The sequence below is a fragment of the Microchirus variegatus genome (genome assembly GCF_963457635.1).
Source record: "Microchirus variegatus genome assembly, chromosome: 21".
NCBI lineage: Eukaryota > Metazoa > Chordata > Actinopteri > Pleuronectiformes > Soleidae > Microchirus > Microchirus variegatus.
This window is the reverse complement of record NC_139822.1, coordinates 15,617,918-15,643,778: the sequence shown is the minus strand read 5'-3', so window position 1 is coordinate 15,643,778 and position 25,861 is coordinate 15,617,918. Positions and strand designations below refer to the sequence as shown.

Below are 25,861 nucleotides of genomic sequence, written 5' to 3'. Positions count from 1 at the left end.
GCAGTGCATTTTAAAACAATAAAAACAATATTTTTAAATGATTAAATCAATGTTTTATTTGCTTCTTACAAAGTGTTAAAAACAGATCTAAGTCCATAATATGCTTCCATTTATTAGATTATCACTTATTTGTTAGTTAACCCTGATTCATTTGCTACAGTTTCTATCATTTATAACGTACCATCATTAGCTTTTCCCATTCCCTTCTAAATGAGTAACCTGGAGGTTTTCGTTTAAAAACCTTGGAACACATCAGTCTGGCTCGTGAGTCTTAACCCATCTCATTACATCTCCGACGTTGAAGACGCTGATTCCCAAATCTGAGTAAATGACTTGTAGAGCAGCGCAAAGTTATAATTACCAAGAGAACGTCTGGAAACAAAACAAAACTCTCTTTAACGTTAGCGAGGCCACCATTAAGTGTTTAGTGATTCGGGAGATGCTTTGGTTCTTCTGACTTTCAATCTTCCTTAAAGTTCACACCAGGTTTTAATAATTCAATAATTAAAATGGATTTCTAGAACGACGACAACTATAGTAACTTCTGCTGAAAATTAACCAAGTGGCTTTTAGTCCTTAAAATGATCAGTAGTTTAACGCACATTTAATGCACGTTTAATGCTTTAGTCTTGACGTATTGAAGAATAAAACACTGAGAAGCGAAGCACATTTCAAGGTCAGGAAAAACAGCAACGTGCCACAACATACACTATGCAATGAAATAAGACACCTTAAGGAAAACTGCATTGTAACTGTGCAGGAAACTGCATTTGATTAAATACGTATATCAAAAAAAAATATTTAGAATTGAACAGTGAGTGGTCAAAGAGTAGAATCGGCTGTGCTGGAGGAGAGAGCCAATTTAATTTACGCGCAACAACCCTATTAGTATGTGTCTGGTGGCATAACGCCATCCGAAATAAACAGGGAGAAGAAAGCTGTGTTTCAAATGAAATGCTGTGCGTGGAAAGAGGGGGGAAAAGAGAGAGAATCTGCCTCATCGCTAGTCTCTTTATTACTCTGCTACCCCCAAAAAAATCCCAATTACAGAGCTAATTTTAACCTCAACTTAGCATGCTTTGTGTGTTTTTTTACCTGTACCTTACCTACACAACAGCAGAGGTCGAACTAACTAACCTTTGTCAGCCTCGTACGGTTTATAACACTGATCCGGGCAACGTGTGCGCATGTTTCTCTGCAAATTTTTTTAAAAGGTAGACAGAAAACAAGAACATGAGGCAAGATTGTGTGTGTGTGTGTAGCCGTGCAGCGAGACAGACGACGACAGCTTGCATGAAAATCCCTGCATTTAAGAGTGTGTATGTGTACTTGTGCGCGGCGAGCTTAGTGCATTATGTCGCCTTGTGTGTGTGTGTGTGTGTGTGTGTTTTTGATTGTACACAACTGCCAAAATGTCATCGCCGGTAACACAACGATCATCAAAGCCCCTGGCGCGCGCGCGGGCGCCGTCGATTCTAAAGACCAATCTCGTGATATTCATAAAGAGCATAGCAGATAACAGCCTTGTCATGTTAGCTCCTCTATAATCTAGATGTCTAGCCTTTCATCTACACTAGTTTGCGTGTCGGCGCGTTTCGTGTGGGTGAGAGCGAGAAAGAGAGAGAGAGGGTTAGACACAGAGAAACCAACACAAAGACGATGATCATATATATATGTGCTCCTGTTGTTGAGGCCTATCACCGAGATCACAGTGATGTCAAAATGCGTTTGCTGGCAGGTGACGACACAAACACAACTGCATCCAACCATGTGTCAGCAAGGATAACACAGTATATCTTTAAATATCTAATAGGAGAAGGCCCACATTCTCTCTCTCTCTCACACACACACACACACACACACACACACACATACTTGAAGCCGCTCCAGTTCGACTGTAGGGGCGCTAACGTAACGCTAACCTTTACAAACAGAGGCACACATACGTAGTACCCAGGTGCGCTAGTTATTTGTAGCGTTGCTCTTTTCGTTTTATAAACAGACTGCTACAGTTCGACTGTAGGGGCGCTAATGTAACGCTAAACTTTACAAACAGAGGCACACATACGCAGTACACAGGTGCGCTAGTTATTTGTAGCGCTGCTCTTTTCGTTTTATAAACAGTCTGCTCCAGTTCGACTGAAGGGACGCTAATGTAACGCTAAACTTTAAAAAAACAGTGGCACACGTACACAGGAAGCCTGGTTATTTGTAGCGCTGCTCTTTTCGTTCAATAAAACAGACTGCTCCAGTTCAACTGTAGGGGCGCTAACGTAACGCTAAACTTTACAAACAGAGGCACACATACGCAGTAAACGGGTACGCTACTTATTTGTAGCGCTGCTCTTTTCGTTTAATAAAACAGACCGCTCCAGTTCAACTGTAGGCGCACTAATGGCGCTAAAGGAGCTAACACAGCTAACTGGTAAACAGTGCCTGGACTGAAACATGGCGTTACGCGCGTCTTTTTACGGTCAGTCGTCATGGAAACCCGTCATGCGTTATTGTGCGTTATTGTGCGTTAATGTTGATGCCGTTAACCGCTATTACCGTGATAACTTGCCCAGTAACACGCCCTATAAAAAACCTTGATCAATATTTCTTGCTAGCAGGTCGTTTATTCTGTATCCACGGGGTAAAAAAATGCAGGGAACGCATCTGACGGTAGCTTCCAAAATGTGATTTTTAGGATAAATGAACATCCAGTGTGGTGTTCCTTCTAAACTAATCACCGTTACTGACTCTAAAAGTAATGATAAACAAGCGAGGGGGTTAACGTTTAAAAGCAGCGACGGCAAACGCCCCGACAAACACGGACAAAAGGAGAGAAAACTCTAATAGAAAATTCAAGGATATCCCATTGATTTCCCAAGACAGGTGCACAGAGACACCGGCTAAAATGAAGACGTCTGATAAAATTAACAACAAAACAAAAACCACTTTCCTTTTGCTGCATTGTTTTATCTGTCTATTAATGTATTTTGTATTCAACTGCTTTCCGGGTCCATGTGTTTCAGCGTTTCCATCAGAAATCAGCAGCAGCCTCCTGCCCGGTCCAATCAATAGCTTGTTACTGTGGCCTAATGTCTTCCGCCAAGAGCCGACACACACACACACACACACACACATACACAGACACACACAGCACAGGCATAAAAACAAAAGAAATGGACACACATGTTTCGACTAAATCTTGGGGAAAATGTGTTTTCTAATTGTACCTCGCCTTATGGAACATGCTAATTTCCAGTGTCTCCAGTAAACAAACATTTCTCAGGAGGAAACATTTCAGCTTTAAAGTCTTTACTCTGTCAGCCTGGAGGAAAACAAGGGCAGGCTTGGAAAAAGAAAAAGCTGAGATTAGATGAAAGAGGAGGAGGAGGAGGAGAAAGAGGGGGAGCCATTAATGTATAGCGACAAAACCAAGCAGGAAATGAAAGTTAAGCTTTCTCCCTTCATTTGCCGAGATGGGCTTTACAGCTAAAACCTTATTTTATTTTTAGCAATGGGATCTGTTATTTCATTTTATGGTGGCGGCGATATTGCGCTAAACCTGCATAAAATATAATAATATTCAGATATTTCATGCTACACAATAAGACCTGCACTTAAGAGGTCAAACAGCGGCACATCCGGATTTTCACAATGACTGAAAATCACGTAAAAAAAGCAAGCACTGATAAGATAATATTGTGTTTGTTTTGGGAGAGCAAAGTTAAAGTGAGTTTTCTGTCCATGTATGAGCAGCAGCAGCAGCAGCAGCAGCAGCTGCCGAGCGACTCTGACTGGACTTCAAAGTTTATTTCTTGGCAGTAACAAAGTGAAGTGAGGTTGTGTCCGCGGCAGCTGCTCCCAGATCTGTGCGAGATGAAGACTTGGAGAAGATTTCAGGGAGGAGAGACAGGTGATACGACACGAGCAGCATCGGGCAGCGCATGAGATTAAAGACGAGGATTTTTCTAAAGTGGACAAACAATGGACTGTGTATGAAATTGTTTGCCAGTTGAGGCCAACCAGGAGGTAAGAATATACTGAATAGCTAGCAAGTGTGTTGGGAAAATGAGCCTAGTTTCTCTCTTGATTTACAACATCGGTAAACATCTTACTGAGGAGTTAATTCCTAGTTCATTAGCGCACTATAGCTCCTTTTCCACCTATGATCCAAGCTCGCCTCAGCACAGTTTAGGCAGCATTCCCACTACAAAATAGTAATGTGGGCGGAGTCATCACTGCACGGCTGCATGATACTGCCGTGACTTCGTTTTTTACGCACGACACACACAAACAAACGAGTCACGATCAGCAGTGCTAATGCTAACCCCAAAACAAACCCTAAACTTAGGTACTAAACAAAGTACCAGGTACCGTGCTAGTGGAAACACACCATATGTCAATTTTGTCAATTACACTGGTCAACACCAAATTTATTGTTTAAGGTTTTGTTTTTTTTAGCTGATTTAGTATAATTTTGATGTGCTGAATCCAAATATCACATTGGTTTTGCCCAATCAGGTCAACTTTCTAAACAAAGCTACATATTTTTTTTAACGTTTTTGTTTACATGCACGGGTATTTTCACGTCATATGATGCAAAATTCTATTATATTTCTTGCAATAAACAAATTCTGAAGATTTTGCATGTGCCAACTTATGACTAATTGTTTTTTTTATATATTACAAGTGAATGAAATGGCTTCGACTAGAAGATCTTGCAAAAATAAGCTTGACTACATCTGCGCTGAATACACCACCTAACAGGAATCTAGTCACAAGTTTCATAAATTGTGCTTACCATGCTTATTTTAGTATTTAACTTGGTGACCAGGATAAAGCTTGGGCTAAATGTAATCAATTTAGTTTTTCCATTTGCAAAAAGGTCAACACGGCGCCAACCAAACTCCGATTCAGGAGCCTTCAAAACGAGACTTCAGATTCTTGCCACGCTGACGTCGGTTACCACAAAACTCAAACAATGTTTCCAAAAGTTTTTCTCAAAGTCTGCATCCCACTAATTATCAAAACAATCATTACCGAGGACTGAAACAATCATTTAGCTCTGCTACATCTGAACATTTTTATTTTTTTTTCCCCTTCATCATCAGAACGGAGTGAACTGTGACCTTCCCCTGCAGCCAGTCACAGTGGTTTGCAGTGCAGCAGTGCGTTTGCACAATTACAGAGAAAACACTCACACAAACCCACTTTAAACATACAGCCACTTCTATTTCTATTTCCACTGTCGTAGACGCACACACACACACACACACACACACACACACACACACACACACACACACACACACACACACACACACGCGCTCTCACAACGACACAGCATCCTTTTGTTTGAGCCTTTGTTTTTCCCCGTGTCTACTTTTTTTTTTTTCCTGGCAGAGGGTTTGAAAGTGATTACCGATGCAGTCCACTTCATTAGCATGAGAAAAAAAACAGCGTGGGGAACACATTATCACATCACAGAGAAAAGACCGAGAGCTGTCTGCCTCTTTGTTTACGCCGGTGCGTTCGGACATTTTCTACCAGCCTGAGCCGCCGCGGTCTCACGAGGGACGGTGTTTTCTGCAGGAGGAAGCGGCAGCAGAACGCAGGAGAGGCAGGGGGAAGGAAAACACCAACGGATAGAGAGGTATAACGCTCTGTGATATGTGTTATGCAAAAAAAAAAAAAACAAGAGCGTGCCTCAACCGGGGTAAACACAGTGAATATTCAGAGGCACATAAACAAAACACATTCTCATTTGCTTGTTGGTCCCTTTGACTTTTTGTACAGTTAAAACTACTCGATTTACAAAAGAGGATTAAGGAGTGAACTGTGTTAAAATGTTAATTTGGAGACACACACAGAAGTCTTTTACTTGAGCAGTTAAATTGGATTAATACAAGGAATATATTTGTATTATATTTGTTTTCAGCACTTACTTCTCCATCACAACACCAGATGGACGCATCCCACATGTTCAGGCCATATTGTTCTTTAATTAATTCCTCCTTCTATTAGTGCATTCTTTCACTGACTTAAAATAAATGTTTTTTGTGTGTAAAACTAGAGGAACATTTGGGTGATTTCCATTCCAAACTGTCCAAAAATATCCAAGGCTTTAGTTGGAGACTCATGACAACTACAGTGTGTCTCATGACACAGCTGCAGCGGCTGAACACTTCGCCTCTCTAGCTGTGCTCTAACCACCAAACGATGAGTCCATCCAAACTGTCTCAACTGGAGCATGAAGAAACAACCACGCTGAATAGTACTGAGGCCAAACACAACAAGATTAAAACTAACTGGGATGCAAATGGAGCAAGAGAGAAGAACAGTTTTATATCAATAAGGAACAAAAGTTAAACTGAAACACAGCTGTTCAGTCGGACTCGAAACTGACCTGGGAGTTCTACGCATGTGCCGCAGTTCCCACACCAGGATTAAACCCAGAAATGATCGAAGAAGTCAGTACACGGACCAATAAGACAACAGCGACAAAAACACAGAGATACAGTCGACCGATCGATTTGTATTCACCGTCAGCTTAAAGAATTTAATATTTTAAACTTCATGGATGGCACTGCAGGGAGACTTGGAATGCCGATTGACACGCCTCAAGTGAATCAAATGCAGGAAGCGGACTAGAACGCAGGGCATTGTGGGTACAACACAACCAACCCATACGTGCATGTAGACTGATAGCCGGAAAGAAATGGCGGTAAAAGCTCTGATAATATGGTAAAAGAGAAGTTGCCCTGCATTAACCAATAGATGAGCGAAATTTCTTGTTCATTGTTTGTCGTCTTCTCGGTCAGTAATTCTTGATGTAGCGCCGCCTCAGGTGAGGAGGGGAATATGAGTCCCCAATCGTGCCAAGTCTAAACACTCTTAGAAATAAGGGTTCCAAAAGGGTCCTTCTACAAGGGCTGAGGTTCTACCTGGAACCATTAAACCAAGAACCCTTGAAAAACCCTTTCTTCGTTTTGCTTTCCCGAAGAAAGGGTTTTTCAAGGGTTCTTGGTAACACTAATGGTTCCAGTAAGAACCATTTTGATCCAGAGAACCCTTTAAAAGGCCCTTTTCCTGAATAAAGGGTTTTAAAAGGGTTCTGGAGCCAAAAGGGGTTCTCCTATGAGGACAGGCCGAAGAACCTTATATGGTTATACTTAGAACTTTTATTTCTAAGAGGTGTGAAAATAACCTTTTGAGTGTGTTGTATATTAAAATCCACATGTATACTTTCCGTGCTTATGTATGCTGCTTTCAAACATGAACATCACTAAAGAGGTACAGCGTATTTTACTGGAGCTTCACCAACTGCACTTTAAGCAGGAATATACTGTAACAGCAGTGAGGAAGACACTCTCACAAAATAAAGTAAGTAAAATTAAACAACTTCATGTTTTTCGCAAAGCACGCTCTGGAGCCACATCAAGCACCTTAAGGAGGCCGTACACAGCACGAGTGCCACTGGCCTTGTAAACTTCCATTTTCCAGCCTTAATCCTTACCCTTCATCCATCCTTCTCCCCCTCTCCCCTTTTCCCTGAGCATGCAAGGGAGGTGTTCAGACTGAAAGTGGAGAGAGCCTGTAGAGCACCAGAGAAAAAAGCTATTTGGAGCGAGGTGACCTGCGGGGTCAGCTGGCTGGCTTCCTGGTTATAGGGGATTGGTGGAAAATGGAAACAGTTCTGGCGAGCCAATCACAGTGTCTGAGCGGAAATCAATGAGATTCCACAGCAAATGTCAGCTCTGAGTGACCTTTGGGTGACTGCAGCCTCCAAAAGGAGAGGCCTCCTCGAGGAGAGGAGGAGGAGGATGAGGTGAGGGAGGACGGCAGGAAATAAGTGGGGATGAGGTCGAAAGGAAATAAGAAATCACAGTGAAAAAGATGGAGAGAAACAGACGGTGGAGAAGAGGGAGGGAGGGAGGGAGGGGTGAGATGGAGAAAATAGCAAGGTATAAATGGTGGAGATGAAAGAAAAAATGGGGTCATAACAGTAAAACATTGTTATGGAGGAGTAGAAAGCAAATTCTTAGGGTGGATTTTTTTGTGACAGAAAAACATGAGCAAATAATCAGCAAATGATGCTGTGAATATCTTCTTTTATTTGACTTATTTGTCTCTTACAGAGACATTTTTTTAAAATACATAAATCTCCCTTTTCATTCACGAGACGGTAAAGATTCCGAACTTTTCTCCCTTGTCCGTTGACGTCGGAATGCCGCATCGCTCATCGTGACAAAGGGAAAAATGAGTTCACAGAGGACTCGGGAGCTGAAATCATTTCAGTGATGGAAAGAAGAAGACAACAGGGAGGAGAGAAAGACGAGATGACCTTTTCTGTCTCTTGGCCTGCTGCTTTCCTTGTCTTAAAGCAGCCTCTGTGGGACCCGGGAGGAGGAAGAGGGAGAGATGAGAGAAAACATTCTCCATCTGTTCTGGTGAGGGATGAGGAGAATTCTTCTCTTGCAGTCTAAATGTTAGTTGTTTTTTTTCTCTGTATTTTTTCCCTCTTATGACATGTGAGACTCTTCTCAAACCCCTTTGATTTCTTACTTTGATGCCCTAGAAAACCTCACTTTCATGCATCTATTCCTTCCTTTCCTCGTCCTTCCGTTGTCTTTGGTCTCGCCTGAAGCCGAGAGTTGAACGAGGAACGCCGGAGACATTAATCATGTCTGATTATCCTGTGCAAAAGTCAACTGTGAATATCCGATATTGAGCGCTAATCCAAAGCTGTCAACTGCTACCCAGTCGTGACCTTTAGGCCAAATGCTCCGATAGAATCCCGGGAGTACAGGAGTGTGTGTGTGTGTCTGTGTGTGTGTGTAGGTATTTTACTTACGCACAAGCTCAAATTCAGATGCATGCACGTGCAGGAAAGACCATCAATACACATAAAATGGTGCACTCGTTCTTTACAGTACTTATAACACACAACTATTTCCCATGAAGCACCACAGCAGTTCAATCACCCTGCCAAAACAGCCCTGTTCAGAACTCTCGCTTTGGAGTGCCTGTCTCTTTAAATATGCAAATGAGACACAGGAAACTACATCAGCGTCACTGAGGCTCCGGCAGCTAACAGCAGTTAGCATTTGGAAAAGCCATCATTTGCCGACTCTAGCTGGCACATTGCCGTCATGTGTAAAATGAATCCACTGGACGTGTAAATCCTCTGAGGCTGGAAGTTTGTGTAGAACTCTGTGCTGCACCGTGGAGCCAAGAATAGAACGCTTCGCAGACTTCCACTCTTCCGGATACTTTTGCCGTCGCCTGCATTTTCGTGTTTTTTAGGGACAAAGCGGAGCTCCACAAGACAACAATTCCAGGAATGACAAAAGTCAACCTAGCATGTCTTATCTCTTGTACTTAGACTGAGGCGGACCACAAAAACATGATTGAGTCATCATTTTTCACACTTTGCCTCCTCATAGGGCCTCCAGAGTCCCAAATATAAGTATTAAAATGATTACAAAAGTTGGTTTTGCATAATGTCTCCTTTAACGTAGAGAAAGAACCAGAATGTAGAAGGCCACTAAATCTCAAATCGAAACTGAAAACGGTGATCTTCACGTTCTCTGTCAGACGCCATCATTCCTTCTCCCTCTGTGAGCTGATCTGACCTCGTCTCATCGTCTACCGTCCATGCTCCTTCTCCTACGTGTCAGGTCGGTTTTAAACTGAGGACGGCCAGGAGATGGAGGGATGGAGGGAGTGAGGTAGACTGGAGGAAAACGAGAGCTTCTCTAGGCCTGGCTGCTCTTTGATGGCAAAGGGACGGAGGTTGGGGGAATTCTCTCTTTCCATCTAAAGCCCTGCTGTCTGTCATTCCTAACAAACACACACTCTCAAACACACACACGTACACACACAAACACAAGCGGCCGTTTCTTTTGAACTCAGTGCTGCAGTGTGTTCAAAGCTGAAACAATGGCAAAAATACAGGGGCAGCCAGGAAAGAGAGAAGGACACTTCAAGGTGAGTTTGATTCATATATATCTGTATATCTCTCTATATATATATATAGATATAGATATATCTATATATGTACATAGATATATATATAACACATGCATACACAAACCAAACACTATGGTTGTATGTGTGTATGTGAGAGCATGCATTACAATCTGTGTCTTCTACATATTTATACATTTCTTGCACAAACAGAGAATCACCTTTAAACTTATTCCTACTCCACACACTTTCATTGTATTTGTACAGTATGGATGCGTGTGTGTGTGTGTGTGTGTGTGTGTGTGAAAATGCATGCGAGTGTGTAGGAGCCGGATGACTCATTCAAAGTTGAACCAAAACAGTGCAGAGTCCCACATTTGTTAAGCAAAATATATCACAACAACAGCATATTCAGAGCCAACGATGCACTGTTCATAGTGTTATATCGGTGTGTGTGTGTGTGTGTGTGCTCTTTAAAACTAATCAAACTAATCAACTCAATTGTGCTGCATATTGATAAGGCTGTGAGGACAGGCCGCCAGACCAAACTACTGTGAGCAAACACATTAAACCACCTAACTCCACTTCCGTCTACACACACACACACACAACCTGCAAACAGTGTGTTGACACAGACAATCCGACGAATATTACTTTCCATCTTGAAAGAATGAGGTAGCAACAACAAATAAAGCCTCGACGGTTCATTAGAAGGATATATATATATATATATATATATAATAAAAAAAAAACCTCCTGACGCCCTGAGGCTAAAAGGGAATGGTGTGGAAACCAGAAATGAAACAGAAGAGACTTGAGAGACAACAAATCATAACAGCTGTAACCATAATTCAGAGCCTCTGCCATTCTTCATCTGTCTCTCTCCCCATCTCTTTTTTTTTCAGTATTCCTTCTCTCTCTCTCTCTCTCTCTCTCTCTCTCTCTCTTCATGTCCTGGCTCCGTGGTAATTTTCCCCACAAACCAATAAGCCATTATGTGGCAGTAATATGGCTGCTAATGGATGTACCTACCTGGAAGGAAGCACGAGGCACATCATTAGCCCAAATGCTATGCAAAGCCATCATAAGACTGTTTCAAAATTACCCTGTGAGTGTGTGTGTGTGTGTGTGTGTGTGTGTGTGTGTGTGTGTGCGAGAGCGAGAGAGAGGTGTTATTTTAATAGGACTAATCTTTCTGATTGATAAAAAAAAGACCATTCATCTGTTGGTCAATGGGTCAATTTCCCTCATCTCTACAGAAGAAGCAGAGGAGATAAAAAATAACCAGAAAAAGCACTCGGAGAACCTCCGACGTCTCTGTTTCCCACAGTGTCAATATTGGCGCTTTTCCATTATACATTATTCTAGCACTACTCTGACCGGCATGACTGACCGGTAAAAGACGCGCGTGATGTCATGTTTACATGCCGCAGCACCGGAGTCCAGGCACCGTTCACCAGTTAGCTCCGTTAGCTGCGTTAGCTAACGTTAACGCATGACGACTGACCGGGAAAAGACGCGCACGACGTCATGTTTACGTTAAATTGCACTGTATGAGAAAGTTCATGCACAGCATTAACCACAGTTTCCCTAATGTGTGTGTGTGTGTGTGTGACTCTGACTGCTCTCAAAGTGTCACTGTACAGCAGCGGCGAACTCGAGGCAAAGCCCTGACACAAAAATAGAAGTGTTAACAGTGGCGTTTGTTGGCCCATGATGAGAAAAGGAATGTAGCTAACTAAACAGCAGTTGATGCTAACTTGCTCTATCATAATAGCAGAAAAGTACACATGGTTAATGTCAGTAATATGTAAATACGACAATGTATAATGATAGCCATCATTGTATTGTTTAAAAGTTGAACATGTCTCCCTTAGGTCAAGATTTATTCTTTTAAAATCAAATTTTCCATTGGGTTTTTAAGCATGAAGTGGGCTCATACATAGTGAAAGGTTTAAAACTATTAAAACGTATAAAACAATTATAAAGCAATCAGGATTAATAACAACAACAAACTATAATAATAGAATAAATGCTTGTAAAGAATCAATTAAAAACAAGATGTTGTCTCAGTCTGAATAGAAGCGATATTGTTCTATATTTGTAGAATTCTTTTCATACCACATGAAAACAGGTATATCAGGGAAAAGAAAGGAGAAAAAAAGGTGATGATAGAATGGCTGCCACATATCAAATGTGTGAAGACTATCAGTTACCTCATATCAAACTTATCAAAGTCTTTTTCACTGAAACAGAGTCTCAAGATGACCTTCATTTCAAATCGTGGAAATCTCTGGATCAGGGTCAAACACACATTCATATATGTCAGAAAACTACTTCAATATGTCACACACAAATCCAAAATCAATGAAATAGTAATAGCAACTAAGTTTAAGAATAATGAAGTTGAATGTGCATAACCTTAAAGGTGCAATATGCAAGAATGTGGCCAAAAACGGTTACTACATTCAAATTCAAAATACATAAGACTTTATACTTTTTAGGTTTCGTTTTCTGACGTAACTGGCAACCCGTGGTTGCTCGGCAGCTGAGACTCTACTGACCGCAATGATTGGTAGACGGCGGTAGGTGGCGCCACATGCCAAAACATGATTTCAAAACCTAAACATGATTTGCAGTCTGCAAAATATTTTTTTAATGCAAATAGTTTGGCTGTACTGTTGTTGTTGGTGAGTTCAGTTTGTTATATGAACATTATTCCTCAGTCTCTGTGACATATTAGGAGGATTTTAAGGCCAGTTGCTTTAGATTTATTAGATAACGCACCTTTAAGTTGAATTAACTGAAATCTGAGTGCATTTTATAAACATGGTGTGGTGTGGTTCACATGCTCGGAAATCATGTTTACAAAATTTAAAATCAATTTTTGCAGGTGGACGAGCAGAACTCCTGAGATGAGACTTTTTATGTCAGCACACACGCGGCTCAATTTATCTATTTGGCGGTGTGTGGTTTTTTTTGGCTTCCTTGTGGTCACAGGTTGTTTTTGGTGCACAAACACAGACAGACACAGACAGAGACAGAGAAAGAGAAACACAGAGAGAGAGAGAGAGGGATGGAAGATTTGTTTCATCGTTTGGCCAACTCTGACAGATGGTCAGACACTTCCAAAAAGAGCAGCGCGACTGGGAAAACCCGGGCCCCGCCGCCGGTGACCCTTAAATGTGTCTTCCTCCGCTTTCGCTTATGCGCGCGTGTGACAGTGTTACAAAAGCAAATGTTACACGAGCATTGTTTCCGACGGGCCCACTGTGTCCCTCTGCCAAGTTTCCGATAGCAATCAGGCTGGCAGGACGGTAAACAGCAGAAGTGGACTGCACAACAGGCATCAGTCAGGGCTGAACGCCACAAGGAGAAAATCCCTCCGCGCTTCAGTGCCAGCCGTCCTTCCCTTGCGTTCCTTGCCCGCCAAAAACCCTAACCCTGCCTCCCTTCCTCCTTCCACACAGTAAAGTTTCTTTCCTCTATTCCCATCCTGTATGTGTCCCTTCCCCCCCCCCCCCCACCCTCCTCCTTTTATATCCATTAACACTAAACCAAGTGAGTCATGCAAAGTAACTTCGGCGAAGCGTGCACACCCACACGTACATAAAATGCACACTCACACACACGTATGCATATCAAGCACACTGCTGGGACTAACAAGTTGTAACATGAGCAATTAACACACTGTTGAACTGGTCTTTTATGAGAGCTCTCAATCGCATGCACACAAAAAGGATCATAGGCGCACACATGTGCCACAAGGGCGCAAACAAATAAAGCACGCTGGCACACAATATACACACACTCTGGCGAGCGTCCAGACTTTGCCTTGTTTCTTGTGTCTATAAAGCCCTGAGCGCCATATATCGACAACTGTAATAACCGTGGCTGGCACTCAGGCTAACACACACACACACACACACACACAGGCCCTCTTCTATGGGTCCATCCCATAGCCAGTTATCAGGATTACCATAGAGAAAGTCTCAAAGGCACACTTCCTATCACACCAATCATAAAAAATATAATGTAATTAAATGCAAAACATCACTTTAGGGCAAAATAAATAAATGGCTCAGGTTCAAAGAAAAGCTGACTTATGGAATAATAAATGTTATTCATTCTGCTATAAACTGCAGACAGAACCGAGTGTACACACACACACACACACACACACACTAACGCCACAAAATCAGACAAGAAAAAATTGCTCGTCTGAAAATTGGAAAGGAAAAAAAAAGGTGGACAACTGGTCAGTAAAGCAGGCAGAGTGTGAGTAAGACAGCCAGCCGGTCAGTAAGGGTCTGTAATGGCAGACGCGAGGCCACCGGTGGAAAATGAAAGTGGGCTATATTGGAGTGGAGGGAGCACAGCGAGATTGAGGTCAGAATTATATAGAACACAGGCCAAGGAGAGGAAATATAACAGGAGGAGGGGAGAGGAGGAGGAGGGAGGAGGAGAGGAAAAACACAGGACGGAAAGGAAATAATGATATTATCATTGGGTTTATTTCAGCTTTAGAAAACAAATAGTATTGTACTGTACAACATGAGGTTTTTTTACTAATTTAGGGGGAAGGGGAAAGTTCGAGAGTGAACTTGTGCTTCTTTAGTTGCATTATGGGAAATGTAGTGTCCAACATTCCTGACTTAGAATGAGTAGTACATAAAGGACATGCAGCTTACATGTACTGGTCATCATAAGTGCTTATATCACCACCGCATCCAATCCTCCTTTTCCTATTTCACCTCCTCTCATTACTGCACGGCTCCCTCCCTCTTTTACTCTCTCCCCCTTCTTCTCCTCCCCTACCTCCTCTCTCTCTCTCTCTCTCCATCTGCCCCTGACCGCGGAGAAGCGATTTGCAGCAGCAATCCGTTGCTAATTCTCGCTCAGCGTTCATGAAAAATGTATAGCAGGCAGACTGGAGGGAGATGCAGATTGGTGCTGGGCCCTCAGCGAGAGCCTGGCTCTGCATTAATGGAACATTATTTTCACCCTCCCCAGCCCTCGTCTCTGTATGTCTCTTCTCTCCCTCCTGTCGCCTTTTAAAATTAGTGTTACAAAATATCTATCTATCTATCTATCTATCTATCTATCTATCTATCTATCTATCTATCTATCTATCTATCTATCTATCTATCTATCTATCTATCTATCTATCTCAAAGTTAGCTAAAAGACATTGCTATTAGGGGTGTGAATCTTTGAGTGTCTCACAATTCGATTCGATTCCAATTCTTAGGTCACGATTTGATTCATAATCGATTCTCGATTCAAAAATTGATACAATGCATAGTGTGTTAAGGCAAATTATGGCATCAAAACAATACAGTTTGTATAAGATAATGTGATTTTTAAATAAACTGATTCCAATGATGTAATCACAAAAAAGGCAAACTTTCAAAACAAATTCAAAACAAATGAAAACTGGCATAAATAAAAGCTTAGACTAGAAGTTACAAAAAACTATATACAAATATCACAAATCTATCTATCTATCTATCTATCTATCTATCTATCTATCTATCTATCTATCTATCTATCTATCTATCTATCTATCTATCTATCTATCTATCTATCTATCCACCCACCCATCTGACTGACTCACTCACAGTTTGATTAAACAAAAAAAACATTAATATTCAAGGACTCAGTGGAATATTAGCAGCTCAAACTGCTAAAACACTGCAGCTATCCGACATCTGAATAACTCTGCACGTGTGTGTGTGTGTGTGTGTGTGTGTGTGTGTGTGTGTGTGTGTGTGTGTGTGTGTGTGTGTGTGTGTGTGAGAGAGAAAGTGTTTGCCTGTGAGCACAGTGTGCAGCCAGCTAAACCTTCTCAAGGATAATAAGAGGAAAAACTTTATCTTAATCTTTAAAAAGCACGACATGAAGTTTGAATCCAGCTGTGAAATGGGACATGCACGTGTCTGCGTGCGTGCACGTACGTGTGTGTGTGTGTGTGTGTGTGTGTGTGTGCACGCACCTTAGCATGGATTCAAAGCTACGCCGGTGCGTGGATGTGTTTAAAGCACAGGTATCTTAAGAGAGTAGATTAATAACAGCAGTGTAATGCCATCAGTACTAGTCACAGTGAGGATCATGCATAATAAACCTCCCAAGGAGTTTACTCACACAGATGCACACACACTTCCTATCGCTATAGCAACACTGGTGGTGTTGCTGCCCCTAACTTCAAAGTCAGATGTAATTTCAGCCTCCCAGCAGCCAGAGGGAGCCATGGTGATGACAGAATATTCCTCCTCTGATGGCTCCTTCCTCCCCTCCTCCCACCCTCTCCTCAATTTCTCAGCTGGCTCCTTCCCTCTTTCCTTCCTCCCATGCATAGCCAGCCTGCTGGGAGGCGAGGCATCCAAGAACAGACATAAAAATAAACCCAGAAAGGTTAGAAGTGCCTGACTGAAGTTAGGGCAAAGGGAGAGTGTAGACGAGAGGAGGGGGTTGGACTAAATAAGGTAGAAATGAAAGCAAAGGTGGAAGGAGTTGATGAAGTATTTCACTTATTCTTAATTTGCTCCCTATTTTCCGTCAAGAGTGGAAAATGAGCAGGAGAAGAAAAAAAAAAGACCCTATCAGCTGTGACTCAGCTTCAAAGAAATGTGTTACTTCAGTCCACAGAAGAAGAAGAGAAAAAAATCCTTTCACATACACACAAAGAAACTATTAACGGACATAAAATGGATGTTTCCAATCTTCTCCTCAGATTGGCTTCAATAACATTTGAGAGATTTTAACAGTTCATTTAAATATTAATGTGCTAAATGTATCATGGAGGGCTTAATAATGCCAGGAGGACATCATCTTAGCATTAATGGCTGGTGATCAAGTATTCACTCGGATCTATGTCGTGTTCTGAAATCAATATTTGTGAAGCGTGTGTGTCAGAATCACTGGATTGAATATGGGAATAAGCAAAGATTAGAGTCGCACACAATTCTAAAATCCTTACATCATGTGAAACGGGTGCTTCACTACCCATAATGCAACCAAGCAGTATAGTACGTCTAAAATGCAACTAAGTTGATGTCAAAGAGGTGAAAGATGATGTAGGAATCCTGGATTCATGTGATGTAATAACTGTTCTCTCTCTTTCAGTATTATTCTTTTCATATCTTTGGATTCTTGGAACACACTCGCCGCACGCTGACGTAATATTGCTGATGTTTGTTGTATTTTCGGAGCTGGAGTTGTTTTCCACCCGGGTGTGGTGTGTTGCCAAAAAGGATGTTGACTTTGTAACTGATGACTTGATCCCAGCTGTTTGGCTCGGCTGTCGCCCAAATGAGCCGAGTGAACCTGAAGACGCTGCAAGCGAAACACGTTCACCTCATAATGCGGTCATGTCTCACTTTGCCTGTATTTTCCTCCTGTGACCAAACAGAAACTACAGGTTTTTTTTTGTTTTGTTATAATATCATATTGCTAATCTGATCTAGCCATCCCTTAATCTGGTATTGTGATCTAACAGCCTTTATATTTTCGTCTCATGGTGGATTAGGAACACTGATTTGAGTTTTGTGCCTTATAAAAGCCCAGAAAAGTAAAGTAGCAGCCTCACATTATCCGTTTATACAAGATGTTTATGCACAATCCTGCTTGTCATTGACATTTAGATCAGTGTGTGTGTCCCTCTTCTGTTGTGAATCTGACCTCGTCTGTGGAGACACCAGTGAGGAAAAGAAAAGGAAACTGATGGACAAAAGATGCAGAGAGCAAGCATTTCTCTGCTTTTAAGGTCACTCCTTCATCTCCTCCCCCTCTGTGGATGTGGACTGGCGTTTTCTTAACCAAGTTCATTCCTCTCCATTTCCCCCCACTGACTCTCGGATGACAACGCCTGTCACACACACTATGGGGTGGACTCATATCTGAGCGTAGAGGCAGGTAAAGTGTGGAAGAAGCATGTGCACAAATAAACCATCTTAGTATCTGCCCTTTGCTCCGGTGTGTGAGGCTTCTGTCAGCCTACCTGTCAGGGGTGGTCAGGTTTAAACATGGGCTCCCACCCCCCCCCACCAGCTGAGGACCCCTCCACACACACAACACTCCCTTTCCTTCTCTCTGTACCACTGCTGCTCAGCCTTGTGTTACCAGTTTGCTTTAACAACTGACATCGCTCCAGCACAGTTCCCAGTAGGTGGACGAGTGAGTAGCCAACAATATTTTGGGCCAAAAGCAACAACTGAAAGCCTTCAGGCACAAGACATACTATAGATCTCCATAGGGATATTCTCTTTTGGTGTCTCTCTCCCTTCCACAGAGGCTGTGTGGTCCTGTGTCAGGTTAAATTTACGACTTTATTTATCTAATACCTTCAATATTGCAGATAAAAGTCAAATGAGCCTAATCAAGGTTGTGAATGCTTTAGATTCGGATTGTATGCACAGGTTTTTCTTCATTATCCTGCCAAGAGATACACAAGCAGTGCTGATGATTCACAACTAGAAATTCAACCTTGTCAACCTTGTCTTCTCGTATTCAACCATTTATCTACTGACCGACCCACCACCCTATTCCACCTACCCACCACTCTACCCTACCCCACCCTACCTACCTACCACCCTACCCTACTATCCACCACCCTACCCTACCCTACCCTACCCTACCCACCAGTACCCTACCCTACCCTACCTTGACTATCTAACCTAGTTACACTGGATTCACGTGTACGCGGTCAAGATGTCTGAAACTGAAACCTTTCTCATTCACTTCGCTCTCGCTGCATGCAGCAGAAGTTGTTCCAACTTTCCAAAGTTGTCAGCGCTAGCATCAGAGAATCAACGCACGTTCGTAAAAACACACCGAGACAGGTGCGAGACAATCAAATCACACAAACAGAGCTCCCACACCTTGGTTGACATCAAATTCGAAGGACTTTTCAAGGACTTTTCCAGGACCAATTCTCTCAAATTTCAATCACTTTGCTCTCTCTTAAACTTTACTCGCTCATTGTTCTGCACGGAATCTCACGTCAACGGCGGAAAAGAGCGAGAGACAGTGGACAGTCCACAAGACCTAGAGTCCTAGTCTACGTACATCAATGTAGCAATGTAGGGCGTGAAACAAACAAGGGAGACATTTACCTAAATATCAACATAGCTTTTTCCTTGCATAAAATTCTTTCAATGACTGGTGTTTATTAAGGGCTGATCTCACATATGCCCTCAATGTTGTGATGGACAAAGATTAATCCATGTCTGATACTTAAGGTGTCAGATGGTGACACAAATAACTGGAAAAAAATGCTGTATTTCAGGTATCATCACGCGTCGATTCTGTGGTTTAAGGGGACGTCCATGTTGATGTTTCACGATCAAAGTCCTGGGGAAATCTCCTCTCTGCTTGCAATTCAACCGTCACCAATTCACAATTCCACCTCCTGTGCGTCTGTGTTTTCCCGCCGTGGGGGAACAAATGGTACAGCCCGAGCAAAAACACATGTTCCTGGCACTCGAGAATCAAAAAAAAAAACATGCCTGTACATGAAACTGTGTGTGTGTGCTAAATGATTCATGAGAGGCAAACGAAAACAGGCCGGCGTACAAGCGGAAAAATAGCCTGTCTGCATTTTAGATGAAGCCAGGACTCGCTGTGTCATGATATCTGAGTCTGTGGTGGGGGAAAGCGAAGATATGAAAACACTGATTCAAGCTATAATTTGATTTAAAATATATATACGGGGATGTTATAAGGTCTTTTTATTCTTGTTTAAGTTGGAAAAGGGTCTCTGCGTTTAAGACTTGTGGAAGCATGGGCATTGCCCCTGCACGTCACAGTGAGAAACAAGCCTCAGATTAGCATTTCTCAAAGCCCCTGTGTGTTTGTAGCAGTGGCAGTGGAGCTGCTGTGGCCTTCAATGCTGCTGACTGTTCTAAGAATAGTCAGCAGGGTCCAGAAAACATCTCGCTGCTGCCTCTCTCTCTCCCTCTCTCTCTCCCACCCCCCACCACTTCTAGCTCCACATGCAGCGGGAAAATAATACAGCTCGCATAGATGCGTACGGAAATATAAACAGAAACGATGTCCTTGAAAGAAAAATGGCTCTTGACCGCCGAAGCATTTTGTCAGCGTAATTTGAATAATAAAAAAAAAAAGAAGAAGAATCCCCGTGCATGATAAATGGTTTGCATCTACAGTATTCAAAACCGTATTCTGATGTATGTAAAGGACATATTTGTCTTTCCACTTCAGTTCCTCTCTCCTTTTTCTTCCCCATCATTTTCCACCCTCTGCCTCTCCTCCTCCTCCTCCTCCCCCGTGTGCACTAATGTGGAGGTTGAATGTAACCCTGCTGGATGACATTACTGTGCACTGCCTGCTGGCCTGTCTGCCTGCCTGGGGACTCTAAAATAAAACACAGTAGAGGGACGGGAGGGGAGGGAATGTGGGGGGAGGCAGAGCCAGAGCACATACTGTATCGGCAGCCTGACTGACATGCTCTGGTAGAGCACGCGCGCGCTCGCTGTGTGAAAACGGCTCGCAAAAGGACACAATGTGTATCAAAGTGTGTGTTTGTGAGTCTGTTTGATTGTGAGTGTGGCTGTACTTAGAGAGAGAGAGAGAGAATTGGGGGGTGGTGGTGGTGGCGATGGGGGGGGCAGACCTCTCCAGCTGTGTCCTGTCAATCTTCCGTGACCTAACACTCAGGGAAACAGAGGAGGGCCAAGGTGGACAGGAGCGAGAAAGGGAAGAGACGGCGGCGTTTCTGAAATTTCCTCCTTTGTCTGATGGAAAATAAGTCAAGGAGGGGCAAATGAGCACTGAAAGACATACAAGATTATTTCTCTCTCTCTCTGTGTGTGTGTGTGTGTGTGTGCATATACTAGTGTGAATAACATGCCACTGCCAGAACCCAATAGCCTGAATTCAACATCCCTCACCCTGAACAAGTGACAAAAAGATAACCACGTTTCACTTCACCGCTTCACGCCCTCTCTCTCTCTCTCTCTGTGCCTCTTAGTCATTCTCTTTCTCATCCTGCTCCTCACCCTCCTTTTCCTCACCCCCAGTTCTCTGTCTGTCTTTCCACATGGCTGGCCATCCTCTCCCATGTCCCAGAGGATGGGAGGCTGCGCGGCAGCTTGGCAGGCTGTCAGGGGAGCGCCGGAGAGCAGGGAACATGTACTGACTGGAACTGGGGGTGGTGGTGGTGGTGGTGGTGGTGGGGTTGGAGGAGGGCGGTTTGAAGGGGAGGGACGGTGGGGTATGAAATCCCTGGCTTCTCACCTCACTGTGGCACTGGAAGAACTGGCTCACCCGGTGACATTCGGCGAAGCGTTCAACAGGATACGCAGAGGTCTCACTCTTCTTCTTCTTCTTGTGTTTTTTTGTGTACTCCCTCGCAACACAGCGGGGACCAACAAGGCAGCAGTCAACATGTCATCCAGTGGCAATCACGCTGCCCAGCGCTGTGACACCCCCACAGTTATTATTTATTTACTTGTAATTGCCACACCTGTCAGTTTTGAAAATGGCAAAAAGTCAATATCATTTGAATTAAGACTGAAGTTCCGGCGATGACTAATGTGTAACACGAGGCAGGCGATTTTTAAAAGGAATATATTTCAAAAGTTATGGCACTGGGTTGCAGGGACTTTTTGCACAAAATGTTAAAAATTCACAGTTTGGTCATTTTTATTCTTACCTCTGTGGAGTTAGTGTGGGAAAATAATATGTGAGCTGCGAGCAACTCTGGGAAAGTTTTACTGTGTTTTTTGTTTAACTATGGAGTGGTTCATCTTCTCCACAGACAATCTTTGCATTAGCTGCTGACTTCACTATTGTGCGGAACTGGAGGAACAGGCTCGGCTGGACCAGGGTAAAAGTGAAGAGGAGGAATATTTAAAAAAACGTGTGTGTGTGAGAGCTAGTGTCACTTTATGAGGGTTTTAAAAATATATGTCATGAAAAATGATTATGTCGTCATAATATAGATGAATACGACCAACCGATGTGGCAGAAACGCAACAAAATGGAAACAGTGAACTCCTAGTGAACACTATGTTTACTATAAATTACAATTATAAAAGGAAAGGGCCACTTTGACTTGCATTTGTGAAACTACAGCACTTTTATCCCCTCTCTTTGGTCTCCCCTTCAAAAATCCCGCCACATCACACAGCAGCCTCGTCCCAAAACAACAACATGACACTTTGCCGACCTGCGCTCCCCTCCCTTCCCTCCCTCCCTTCTGACAAGGAAAAAAAAAAAAAAAAAAAAGATGACAGCAGCTTTAGATCTGACATCAAACGCTGGCAAGAGAGCGAGAAAGAAAGAGGAAGAGAGAGAGAGAAGAGAGGGAGAAACGGTTGCATCTCTGCCGTGACAGCTTGCTGGAAGAGCCTGGCAAGCACTGAGCAATTTCCCTCTCCTTCCCATCCTCCCTCCCTCCGTGTTCGTCTATCCATCTCGCCCTCTCCCCCGTCTCTGTGTCTCTCTCTCATCAAAACTTGCCGCCGATTAGGATCTCTGCGAGCCATGCGCTTTGGACGGGATGTGAAAACACACGGAGAACCCGAGGGGTAAAAAAACCCCAAAAAAACCGCCAGGATTAAAGTGGTGAGGGAATACGGGGCGATGGTGGTGTTGGTTCAAATAGATCTGCCCGTGTCACTGCAGCAGCTCCTTGCTCTCTCTCTCTCACTCTGGATTCACACACTGATGCATCAAGGCCATTTCTCATTATAACATGAGCTCGGGAGGGAGTGGGAGCTTTCATGAGGCTGCTTTTGACACAGAGACAGAGGAGGGAAAATGTATCGGGAGGGCAAGATTGTAAGAGAATGAAAATAAAAAACTGCCAAGATAAAGCAGATGATATGAGCTGTTATGGAGTGTGTGTGTACGACAAAGCGGAGGAACAGGAATCACTCAGCCAGTGATTTGAAACAAAGAGAAGTCAGCAGCAGTGTTTGCTTAAACATTCGCAGTCTGTTAAAAGTATCATTGCGAGGAAAATACTGCGACTTAATTTGAGTTTGCAGACTTAGGATTTAGAGTTTTCCTGCCGTTTGCTCTTCCCACTCCTGAGGCTCTTCCAAAGTGTGTAGTAAATTAAACAGCGCACACACACGCACCTCAAGCAGTGCCAATATTTGCAACTTTTGTAAAATGTCCATTTGTTCTATTCTTAAAGTGCTGAGGAGCTGGAAGTGAAGGAATGACAGAGAGTGAAAAAAAGCACTTAGTTTAGCCAGAAAGAATACGAAATTAAAGCCTAGCATCGCAGTTTCTCTGCAATTACTCCTCCTCTGTGCGACCCTAGCTCTGGGTCTGGCCCATGGACCATGAAAATGCTCAGACCACGGGCTGAGATTGTTTCCAGAGAAAGAGGAGGAGCCAGTCAGAACTGCAGCGGTTTCTCCTTGTATACATGGTGTGTATTCGGGTTATATGCGCGAAAAAGTTTTGTGCGTATTGGTGGACTTGGACTGTCGCTCACCGGCAGACTGCAGGGGCGGTCGTGGGAGACGCCATCTTCGTTGTTCGCTTTCCCAGAGTTCCCTGGAGCAGGACCCCTGGAGTTGTAGCCCTCCTGCTGGGCCTCCTAGAAAGAAAACGCACAACACAGGGCGAGTCTATGATCAATAAATGAAAACAACATGCGTTTATTCCACATTATCATTTAGTTAAACAGAAACAAAAGCGACACATTAACCCCCCCCAAAAAATGCATGCAAACGAAGTTGTAAAAGGGAAGGAACGCTGAAGAAATGCTTTTATTCCAGTGTTACGGTATTTTTGCATCATGTAGAAATGGGAGTTGGAGCTGCCATCTTCTTTTTTGTCTGCACACAAAGCTTGGTTTTTGTTCACAGGAATGTTTGCCTGAAGAAGGCTTTGTAAGTCCACACACACACACACACACAGAAAGAGAGAGAGAGAAAATGCACACGCAGACTTCTAATCATGCGAACACGCACCCATCAGCACAACATACCCGTCAATTCATTTCAACCAAATCCCGGCCTAACCACCCACTAATCCTCGGAACACACACACACACACACACACACTCTTACAAACACTCACAAATACACACACTCAGTTCTATTGTTCAATCCAAGTCATTTTCTTTCCCTCTGTAATCACAAGCCTATCTAGTGTAAACCAATTTTCTCCCCATTGTCGGAGGTGGTGCCCTCTCCCTCCCTCTGTATCGCTCCCTCTCCCTCCCTTCTTTTTTTTCCTCTCCCTCCCCATTCACCACGGAGGTCGTTCCCTCCATCATGTTAAGCGTTGGCAGCACAATGGCAACTTGTTAAAGAGCTCTGAGTGGAAGGATTAGCGATAACTGATCGGCGAGACGCGGCGAGAGATCACACGCCAGCGCTTTTGCACAGACACAACATACTTAAAGCTTTACTTACATAGTCTGTGTGTTTTTACTTTGGAAAAGCCTTCTTTTTTTTATCGTTTGTGTGATTATACTGTAGTAGGTGGGCAATATTCCTGTCAGGTAGGTGATATAATTTTATAGCTCAAGATTATTCTTCACAGCAAGAGATGGATCTATTATTAGAGCATTAAACGTGACATCATGTGTGCCTTCACCAATTCAGTACTTTTGTAAATTCTGTAAGGGAATTATGTTAAATTCATATTTACATACGCATTGCTGCAGATTTACTATACGTACACACAATCTGCATGCCATTTTAATAGGAAATAAACTAAAAATGCTCTGGTCTCATTTTTTCAGTGAGTTAATTCACAAATTCCAAATTTACAGGGGAAAAAAGGCCTAATATTTGCAGAGATGTCAGGGTTCAACTCTCTGTACAGCAGTGTCTTTATGCTGTGCTTTAAAATCACATATCCTTGAACACGTTTCAGTGGTTTATGGGCTTTATGTGTGTCAGTGACGATGATTACATTTTGCCAGTGACACGATTCATTTCGTTCGTGTTCCAAAAAATCTCTCCATTTTGCCACCGTCTCACTCCCACATTTTTGTCAAAACCTTAACCATAGTGGATTTTGTGTTTCTTTACTGTCAAAAAGTAGTTGTTTATACTCGTTACACACGTTGCGGACTTGACAAAATAACAAAATGCAATACTTGTAGGCTATAATGTAAGAATAATCAATGTCGCGCATTAGCTCAACCAAACTCTCTTCAAGCCGCCATCTTGAGCACCTCTACTGGTGCATTCTGAAGTAACTACATGTTTGGGAAATCACACTGAGCATTTTTTTACTAATTTTAACGATAAGTGATTTCTTTTGCCCATTTTTCCTAACCCTAACCCGAATAACATTCAACATCTAGCAGTTATGTACAATTTACTGCATGCTAAAATGGTGTATCAACAATTTAAAATGTTTTATTGAGAAAAAAAACATTATAGTTGTACAGGAACACCAGATTATGCGCGTTAAACTGTTAGCCGCTAGCACAAACGCTAAAGTTGTACAGGAATGCCAGATTCTGCGCGTTAAACCGTTAGCTGCTAGCACAAACACTATAGTTGTAAAGGAACGCCAGATTCTGTGCGATAAACCGTTAGCCGCTAGCACAAACACTATAGTTGTACTGGAACGCCAGATTCTACGCGTTAAACTGTTAGCCGCTAGCACAAACACTATAGTTGTACAGGAACGCCAGATTCTGCGCGTTAAACTGTTAGCCGCAAGCACAAACCGCCACGTAATTATGATAATGCAAAATGTGTCGTCTACGGTGTTAAAGGGTTAAGTATATATGTTATACATTCAGGGTGTTTTAATGTTTACAGTAAGGCTAACTTGACTTACAGCTATGTACGTGATGCATCTGTGCAGCAGATCCAGTTGATACATACTGCACATAAAACATATTTCACAACATAATGGGAAAACAGTCGCATGCGATGAAGGAATGTGATGTTAAT

The 25,861-nt window shown here is 42.8% G+C and overlaps 1 protein-coding gene across 1 annotated transcript in view; it reads right to left on the bottom strand.

The window, feature by feature from the left end:
• Nucleotides 1–25,861, bottom strand: part of LOC310942139 (AT-rich interactive domain-containing protein 1B-like) — a gene marked incomplete at both ends in the record, with an annotated part of 189,328 nt that overhangs the window by 99,439 nt on the left and 64,028 nt on the right. The window contains one exon of the mRNA XM_083907446.1: nucleotides 23,431–23,535. Coding sequence (XP_083763572.1) covers nucleotides 23,431–23,535 — 105 coding nt within the window. The remainder of the gene's footprint in view (nucleotides 1–23,430; nucleotides 23,536–25,861) is intronic.